This window comes from Nicotiana tabacum, chromosome 19, assembly GCF_000715075.1.
Source record: "Nicotiana tabacum cultivar K326 chromosome 19, ASM71507v2, whole genome shotgun sequence".
Lineage (NCBI taxonomy): Eukaryota > Viridiplantae > Streptophyta > Magnoliopsida > Solanales > Solanaceae > Nicotiana > Nicotiana tabacum.
This window is the reverse complement of record NC_134098.1, coordinates 77,137,785-77,147,313: the sequence shown is the minus strand read 5'-3', so window position 1 is coordinate 77,147,313 and position 9,529 is coordinate 77,137,785. Positions and strand designations below refer to the sequence as shown.

Here is a 9,529-nt window from a genome sequence, read left to right as displayed (position 1 = left end):
AGCATAATTCGGGAGAATATGTCTAGTAAATTGTGGTGATTACTCGGGAGAGAGTTACGACAATTAGAGTGCTCATGATCGGTAGAGAAGACTTAGGCAAATTTATAGGAAACGTAGCGGAAAGAATTCCGACAATAGGAAAATCACAACCTTAGATCATTCCAATTCTTGTTTACAACCTATTCGTAGTTAGTTGTTAATTATTACATTTTTATAACGTAATATTTAGTTAATAAAACCCAATATGTTACTTAAATATTTCTTAAGATTGATTGTGTGAATTTGTACGAGTTTAGTAGCTGTGTTTGATAGGTTAATTCCTTGTGGGATTCGACTCCGGACTTATTAGCCGGAATATATTTGCAACGACCGCTTAGTCCTTTTTAGAAGGTATAGTTGGGCGTTATCACCTAATATTGGAATCCATATCGTTCGAGGGAAATCGACATATTCTTACCTTATTTTCGTTCTTCTCATTCACAGTACAAGTGACCACGAGGAAACCTCTGACCCAAATGCCAATTTTCCTTCATTTAGTTCTCTACGCATCAATTCAAGATTTTAAAGCTTTTAGAGATGAAACTAGACATCTGAAACGACATTTAATTAAGTGAGATTTTTCTAACCAATGAGAAACAACACATCGTCAATACTAGATTGTGTATGTCTTATTTTGAATTTGGAATATCAGATCAAGAATATAATTGGGTAGTAGATTTCTACAAAATTATTCCATGTGAAACCAACTTTCCTTCTTTTTTTTTCCCCTTCTCAATAATCGTTTATCTTCTGTTTAATTAGTGGAGACCAGGAAAGTCTAGATCAGGAGGGAGTGTGCCATTGATAAAAGATGAGAACATGGTCAATGCACGACCGGGTTGATAGCTTGGAACAAAATGTCCTGCTCCTCTTACCGTCACAAATGTCAAGTTCTGGTATTCTACTGCATAACCACCAACCTTCAAAAAAAAGGTGCATGAAATAATTAATTCATACAGAAAAGACAGCTCAGTGCACGAAATATTATGTATTCGAAGGGGCGCACCCCAAGGGGGTGTGATGTAGGTAATCCTATATACATATATGATAATCCGGAAATTAAGAGAGATTGTAGATTTGAAGATTAGTAATTAGTAATGAAACATTTTTTACCTCGCCTTGGAAGAACCAAGGATACCATGGCGTTTTGACTGGTGTTTTGATTTTGTTTATAGCGTATCTGCTTGTCGTTACAGACACAATATGATCTACGTCTCCGCTGAAATTGTTAAGTCAGGAAAGAAAAGGCTTGATCAGAAAATGTTATTGTTTCGAAATTTTGAATTATTTTTATGAGGACTGCTTAGTTCCTTGCTTGATTTGCTAACCTATAAATCCAAACCCTAATGCCACTTTGCATGAGCTCTTGAAAGATTGGTAGAACAGTATCTGGGGAATCTTGCCAAGAGCCGTGTATGTAATCACTGCAAAAGAGGGAATTGAAACAAGTGAAATTAAAAAAAAAAAAAAAGAACCTATTCGACTTGATTAACGAATTATTTTAAAAATAATCACAGTATATATGTATTACTTGCAAGAACCCCAGGACTGGGGTATGTCTCTGACATTAAGTGCCTTTTGTACTTCAACAGTGTTTAGGTAATTGTCTACATAATCAGCTGAGCATGGATCAAATCCAGATATCTGTTATAGCCAATAGAAAAAAGGTTAGGTTATAAATTTAATAAAGGGATCTAAAATGTACAGTTTTTAAAAAAATTTCTCACCTTAATTTGCGACAGTGAAATTAAATTATTTAAATCGGTTTAAATACTGGGTGCAAATAAAAAAAAATTCTCAAGAATGAAATGAGCAGTTAATTAGCTAGTGGAACTTACAGGAAGGGAAAAATAGGCAGAGGAGTTGCACAGTTGGGAATATATGTTATAAGTGTATATATTGCCTTGAGATGAATCTGCTTGGTCTGTGTACTCATCACAAGCTTGTGTGGTAAATTCTGCTGAGAAGTTGCAATTAGAGACAATTCCTTCATGGATTTCATCTGATATTAGTGCATGTGTCCAATAAAAGTCGTATGAACCACTACTCATTGTTTCATCGTCAATGAAGGCATTTCCTGTCTAAAAACCATGTCATATATAGATAAATTAGTGACTTAATAATCTAGAGAAGGATTTTGATGATCATTTGAAGCTTATAATTAGCTTACGGCTATTCCTTGCAAGTTAATTACGAGGTTGGGTTCTGATTTCTTGTGGGATAAGATCAGCTGAGCAAGTTGAGGTACATAGTGCCCAGCATAACTCTCTCCAATAATGTAGAAGTCGCGGTGTTTAAATTCTGGGAATCTTTCCATCCAATTTATGAGAAAGGTGAAACTGTCTTGTCTAGTCTTTTCGTCTCCAGTAACATAATCTGATGAAGTATTAGAATAAGAGAATCCAACACCAGCAGGTGATTCTAAAAAGAGCACGTTTGCCACTGCATCAAAGTCACAAAATTGTTCATTGTTATTACGGTTTACTGATTACTCTCAATTGTGATGACAAATTTTGCAGAAGATCTAGAGAGATAATTAAGTACCATTGTTCCAGGCAAATGGGTTAAGCCACAAGGTTTTTCCATCTTTATTGACGCGGAATGGTCCAAGTTCCGTCATTCCTCCATTCCCAAACGAAGAGCAACCAGGTCCTATCAAGTTCATACAAAAACAACAAATTAATTAAGCTGGAAACATGATACTCAAACAATAAAGGGAAGTAAATGACATTGTAGAAGAATTTTAATATTATGAGGTCACCTAATTAATAATAAACTGTCGATAAAAAGTGAGATCAGTACGGAAAATGAAAATAATTAAGACAGGTAATGAATGTGCTACAACATGTTAAAATATAAGCTGATTGTACTTTCAAAGCTTATACACACATACAGAGGCGGAACTAGGATTTAAAGCTTGTGAATTCGGTATTCTACTTCGTTTATGTTATTGGGTTCTAAATTAACAATTTATGCATATTCAATGAATTATTAAGATAAATACATAGTTTAGACCAAAGTTACTGGGTTCGGCCGAACATGCAAGCCATATGCTAGCTCCGCCCCTTCACACATATATAAACACACACTAACTTTGCCCATAAACGTGTGTGTGGTGCATGTGTATTTACCTCCATTTAGCCACAAGACAAGAGGCTTGGAAGAAGGGTCTTGAGTTGATTCAGTGAAGTGATAGAACAAGGCTCTACCAGCATTAGCATCAACTGTAACATATCCTGAATATTGATCAAAATTCACCCCACTTGGTTGCCCTGGCAGTGCTAAAATCTTGTCATTTTCCTTTGATCCTACCTGTGGCACTCTGAATTTTGACGATGATCGTCTTTGTTTCTCGGCAGCCGCGTTGCCGTGGTTAATACTAGTCGTTGCCCGTCGAGCCTTGAGAAATTGCCGTAGAACATCTGCTTCCCCTGCGTAACATTGTTGGACACTTAGGTAGCATAGAATTAGAAAAAGACTTAAAACAGAGGAAACTTTCATTTTCTTCCTTCTCATGCAAGAAACAAGAAATGGTGATTGATAAGTCAGCGATAACTCTTCTTTATTTTATAGAGTATGCAAAACGTTGAGAATGTCGTCAGATCTTTTTTCTTGTACTCAAAATCGGACTGACATATCTTTGTCCTTTGTGCTCTTTGGTTAAAACGTCATACGAATTTAACAGCTATAGATGACTTGTTCGGAATAAGTTTTTCCTGTGAAAGATTGAGAGATAGATGATGCAGAAACTTTTCTCTGTATATTTTATTCACTGTGTACAGCCTATTTATACATGTAAAATTGATGTAAAGAGCAAATGCAGAAATAAATCTACTTACAATTACCAATCCATATGTGCAACTAACTTAGATTCTTTTATTCCCTACTATGTATAAACATGTGCAATTCACGTGTAGGAAGCTTTCTACTTATTTCCTATATATTCAAATCAACGACTCTTGATCAACTTTTCTGATGGTTGTGATGTTCACACGTGTCAATGCCAAATGGTAAGATTAAAACATACAAGTGAGGACATTGACATCGTATAATCCGAAGAACCTAGGGCTTTTGTCTGAAACCTTTCTTCCCCTTCTTCAATTCTTCATCAACAAATAAATCTTCTTCTGCTAAATTATCATGGGGCTTCTTCTTCTCATCATCCCCCCTCAAGTTGGAGGGGAGGGAAAGGACCCCAACTTGTTCAAAATAGTTTTGTGAGAAGCCCTAGAAAGAGGCTAGGCTTGGTGAAGAGATCGGCGAGTTGCTGCTCCGATGGAACAAAAGAGAGTGTAATTAAGCCGCAGAGGAATTGTTGCCTGACAAAATGACAATCAAGCTCCACGTGCTTGGTACGCTCATGGAAGACAGGATTCCGGGCGATGTGAATTATTGCCTGACTGTCGGAGTGAATGGGAACTGGCAAAGTCGGAGTGGCAGAGAGGTCAGAGAGAAGGCGAACTAACCAAGTAACTTCAGCAGTTACTCGCCGCATCGACTTGTACTCTGCTTCAGCAGAGGAGATGGAAATGGAAATCTGCTTCTTGGATTTTCATGAGATTGGAGCTCCACCAAGCGTGATGAAAAAACTACTCACAGAATGACGAGAATCTCTACAAGCCGCCCAGTCAGCGTCACAAAAGGCGAGTAAATCAAAAGAGGGAGCTGCGGAGTGGAAAATTCCTTGAGAAGGATCAATACGTAGACACGCAGAGCTGCTGAGTAATGAGAAATGCAAAGGTGTTGCATGTACTGATTTAAACAAAGGACTGCAAAGCAGAGATCCGGCCTGGTATTAGTCAAATAATTGAGCTTTCTAACTAGATGACGATAAACGGTAGGATCGCACAAAGGTTCTCCTACATCAACTTGTAATTTGGAGTATGAATCGAGTGGTTAAGACACTGCTGGACCTGTGCAATCAAATTCTGTCAAAAGATCCAAGGTAAATTGCCTTTGTCCTATGACAAATCCTTGCTTTTCTCTACGGATTTCCATTCCTAAAAAATAATGAATATCTCCAAGATGTTTAACTTTGAATTCTGTGTTTAGAAAAGCTGCAAGTTGTGCAATTTCTGTGGTGTCATTACCTGTGAGTAGTATATCGTCCACATATACAACTAATATGGAGATTAAATCACCTGATTGCTTGAAAAAGAATGAATAGTCATTTAGAGAGCTGGAGTAACCTTTGTAGCTTAGAGCCCCAGCTAACCTAGCATACCATTGCCTCGACGCTTGCTTTAAACCATAGAGTGACTTCCTTAGTCGACAGACAAGATTAGGTTTAGGAGGAGATATACCTGCAGGGAACTTCATATAGACTTCTTCCTGCAAATCTCCATGCAAGAAGGCATTATTTACATCCAATTATGATATTCTCCGGTCCTTCTTAACAGCTACAACCAAGAGACACTTGATGGTTGTCATTTTCACCATAGGTGAAAAGGTTTCTGAATAATCTATCCCTTCCCTTTGTATGTCCCTCCCTCACTACCAATCTAGCCTTGAGCCTTTCAATTGTACCATCTAAATTGTGTTTAACCTTATACACCCACTTACAGGGTAAAACTCTCTTTCCTTGTGGTAGGGGTACAACATCTCAAGTGTGGTTTAGTTCAAGTGCTGAAATTTCAACATCCATGGTCTTCTTCCACCCAGGATGTGTAGAAGCTGGTAGATAACTGGTTGGTTCAGAAATAGAAGAAATAAAAGTGAGAAGGTGTTGATTATTCATAGAAAGTGCTCCAAAGGAGAATGCAGTAGGCTTGAGAGGCTTAGATAAACAAGAACTGAGGTCAGATAGGAAAATGTTGTTGCAGATGTAGTCATCTAAGTAAGGTGGTTTCTGAGTTACCCTGTCAGACTTTCTGACTGGGGGAGGAGGAACTGGATTAGGTGTTCTGGTAGTGATTGATGAGGGAGAAAATATCTTGGTGGGTGAGTAAGAAGGATATGAAACAAGAGTGGATTTAAAGGGTGTAAGAGTGATATTGATTGGAGTAGGGGAAGTAGGACACTTAGATGTGCTGCTGGGTGATGAAGAGGAAGGGTGAGTTGGAGATAATATAGGAAAATGATAATGGTGAGATAGGTCTAGAAGAGGATTCTGCTGGGGCATGAGGGAAAGTGTCTGATGGAATTGTAGTTGGTGGAAATAAGGGAAAATTAGATGTCAAAGGCGTGTGAGCAAAAGGGAAGTGATGTTCACGAAACCTGACATCTCTAGAAACAAACACCCTCTTAGTGTCAAGGTCTAGAACTTTGTATCCTTTCTGATTCTAGGCATACCCTAGGAACACACAACCCTTTGCTCAAGGCTCAAACTTATCCCTGTTGTGAGACAAAGTTGATATATAATACAGGCATCCAAAACTCTTGAGTGAACCATAGTTGGGTTATTTACCAAGCAGAATCTCATATGAAGTTAGACCCTTCAGAACCTTAGAAGGGATTATGTTGATTAAATAGGTTATTGTCAACACACATTCTCCCCAATATGGAAGAGGCACTTTAGAGTGAAAGAATAATTCTCTTGCCGCTTCTAAGAGATGTCTATGTTTTCTCTCAACTACTCCATTCTATTGAGGAGTTGTAACACAAGATGTCTCATGTATTATCCCTTGAGAGTCAAGAAAACTTGCCTCTTGTGATCTTGTTCCTAGTTCTATGGCATTATCAGATATGATTTTCTTCACTTTCAAGTTAAATTGTCTGTCTACCATACATAGAAATGATTTCAAGACTGAAAAGGCATTGCTCTTAGTAATCAAAAGAAAAGTTCAAGTTGCCCTACTATAATCATCTACAATAGTTAAGAAATATTTGTATCCATTGTAAGTGATAGTCTTGAAGGGCCCTCAAGTGTCAATGTGAATTAAATCAAAGATAGCAGAACTCGTAGTTTGACTTAAAGAAAAAGGCAGTCTGGTATGCCTAGCTTGAGGACAAATGTTACACACGTGATCAAAACTAGAAGGAAAATTAATGAAACTCAAATTTTTCATTACTGAAAAGGGCAAATTCCCTAGCCTGGCATGCCATTGGATTACATTAGATGTAGCATTAGCAACTAAAGGTACCGGAAAAGAAACAAAAGTAGAAACAACACTGGGATTTCTCCCTTTTGGAATAGAAACTACATTTTATCTAAATGAAGAAACATACTCTATTCTAGGTGGCTGGAACAGGTACAATCCATCTCTAACTTCACCAAAAACTTATCCCTTCCTCATTAAAGGGACCTGCAATAGACATCCACTAGAGGTTAGGTTTAAAGTACAACTGAATTGAACACATAACTTATGAACATATAATAAATTATACTTAAAAGAAGGGACAATAAGTACTCTATGAAGAATCATATCAGGCTGAATAGACACACTACCTATGTGTGTAACACATAATTGAAATAAATTAGGTAAACTAATATTTAGAGGTACAGGCAGAGGGGTCAAATTTATGAAGGAACTAGCATCAAAACACATATGTTTAGAAGCTAATGAGTCAATAATCCATGTTTTAGTGTTAAAAACAGCAAGACAAGTTCATGTGTATTTGAGACTGGTACCAGCCACAATATTTGCATTGATTTCTGATGTTGTGTTTCCTGCATTTCCAATATGTACTTGCTTGATGATGTTCACCAATTTAGACATTTGTTCCTTACTGAAAAATTTGTTATGATTGCTTATGTTTCCTTCAATGCAAGCATTGGGTTTCTCTTCGTTTTCCTGTCCTGCCACCACTGCATTCCCTTTTATTGGAGATTGATAATTTGTTAATCTTGTAGATTGAAAATTATCAGGAAAACCTATTAGTCTGTAGCAATCTGCCCTGACATGCCATGTTCTCATACAATGAGTACAACTCACATTGGGATTGTACTTTGTCTTCTTCTTAAATTTTTGTTGCATATTCTGATTGTTCCCTATTTCTGAGGAGTTCCCCAGGTCTTCTGATTGTTGTTTCTTTGATTGAACTTCCCTGGAGTTCCAACCATAAAAGATTCCCCATCTGATGGATATTGTGGGCTAACATATATTTTCCTTTGACTTTCATCTTGCAGAAGAAAAGAGTAGGCATGATCCATGTTTGGAAGTGGGCTCATCATGAGGATGTTTTCTCTTGCATGTGCATACACATCATTCAATCCCATAAGGAATTGAATGACTCTCTGATCCTCTAGAAACTTGTCCATCTTTTTCTTCGCTTCACACGCACAAGTACAGGTGCTCCCCAGATGTGAGTTCAAAGAATCTAACTCATCCCACAACCTCTTCAAAGTTGTAAAATATCCTGCAATACTGCTATTTTCCTGAACTGTTTTGGCTATTTTCTTTTGCAGATGATAGAGTTTGGCTCCATTGGACTATCCAAACTTATGCTCAAGACTATTCCAAATCTCTCTTGCAGACTTGGAATAAATGACATTGTCTCCTATCTCCTTAGTTAGAGAGTTTAGCAGCCACAAGGTGACCATGTCATTGCACCTACTCCATTGTGCATGATCCTTTGAACCCAAAGTAGGCTCATCACAAACCCCATTGATGAATCCCAGTTTGTTTTTAGCTGACAGCACAATCAGAATGGATCTTCTCCATCCTGGAAATCCTCTTCCATCAAAGGGTGAGGTGACAAGAGTCATCCCAGGTGCATCTGAAGAGTGAAGAAAGTAAGGATGGTTGACATCATGATTCACAACTTGACTGGTTGAACCAGAAAGAAAAAGAGTAGGTGAGGAATCTGTTCCAGTAATGATTGTAGATTAAACTGAGCAAGAGAAAAGAGAAAGATTAGATGATGAAATTCAAGGATCGAGCAGAGAATTGCTCTGGTACTATGAAAGATTGAGAGATAGATGATGCAGAAACTTTTCTCCGTATATTTTATTCATTGTGTACAACCTATTTATATATGTAAAATTGATGTAAAGAGAAAATGCAGAAATAAATCTACTCTAGTCATCCGTACAATTATCAATCCCTATGTGTAACTAACTTAGATTCTTTTATTCCCTACTATGTATAAACATGTGCAATTCACGTGTAGGAAGGTTCCTACTTATTTCCTATATATTCAAATCAACGACTCTTGATCAACTTTTCTGATGGTTGTGATGCTCACACGTGTCAATGCTAAATGGTAAGATTAAAACATACATGTGAAGACATTGACGTCGTATAATCCGAAGAACCTAGGGCTTTTGTCTGAAACATTTCTTCCCCTTCTTCAATTCTTCATCAACAAACAAATCTTCTTATGCTAAATTATCATGGGGCTTCTTCTTCTCATCATCCTGTAGTACGGAGTATATATTAAGGAGATAGTTACCTTTCATTTTCAAGTCGTCGTTCTCGAGCAGACAGAAAAGGCTGATCGAGAAGGAGATAAAATGAAGATTTATTTTGGATTTTATTGGTTTTTAATATTTTTAATACCCTTAGTTCACACACGTAGCGTTTAATTACCTTGAGAGGAAGAGTACTAC

The 9,529-nt window shown here is 37.3% G+C and overlaps 2 protein-coding genes across 2 annotated transcripts; both read right to left on the bottom strand.

The window, feature by feature from the left end:
* Positions 1-646: 646 nt before the first annotated feature.
* LOC107786742 (serine carboxypeptidase 1-like) lies at positions 647-3,575 on the bottom strand. Its single transcript, XM_016608254.2, has 8 exons — positions 3,171-3,575; positions 2,584-2,691; positions 2,210-2,481; positions 1,878-2,120; positions 1,571-1,683; positions 1,368-1,463; positions 1,153-1,258; positions 647-959 (listed from the first exon to the last, which is right to left on the bottom strand). Exons 1-8 carry the CDS (start codon positions 3,553-3,555, stop codon positions 798-800), a joined length of 1,485 nt encoding a protein of 494 aa, XP_016463740.2. The 5' UTR covers positions 3,556-3,575; the 3' UTR covers positions 647-797.
* Positions 3,576-8,410: 4,835 nt separating this feature from the next.
* On the bottom strand, positions 8,411-9,379 carry LOC142173557 (uncharacterized). The gene is made up of 2 exons (XM_075239170.1): positions 9,373-9,379; positions 8,411-8,784 (listed from the first exon to the last, which is right to left on the bottom strand). Exons 1-2 carry the CDS (start codon positions 9,377-9,379, stop codon positions 8,411-8,413), a joined length of 381 nt encoding a protein of 126 aa, XP_075095271.1.
* Between the last annotated feature and the right edge of the window lie 150 nt (positions 9,380-9,529).

What these genes read in the sequence shown, in the direction of transcription:
- LOC107786742 (XM_016608254.2), bottom strand. Translation starts at nt 3,555, where the DNA reads ATGAGAAGGAAGAAAATGAAAGTTTCCTCTGTTTTAAGTCTTTTTCTA. An exon ending in TGTCTTGTGGCTAAATGGAG is followed by an intron (nt 2,692 to 3,170) that starts GTAAATACACAT and finishes TGAACTTGATAG; the next exon opens with GACCTGGTTGCTCTTCGTTT. An exon ending in CTTGGTTCTTCCAAGGCGAG is followed by an intron (nt 960 to 1,152) that starts GTAAAAAATGTT and finishes TTTTTTTTGAAG; the next exon opens with GTTGGTGGTTATGCAGTAGA.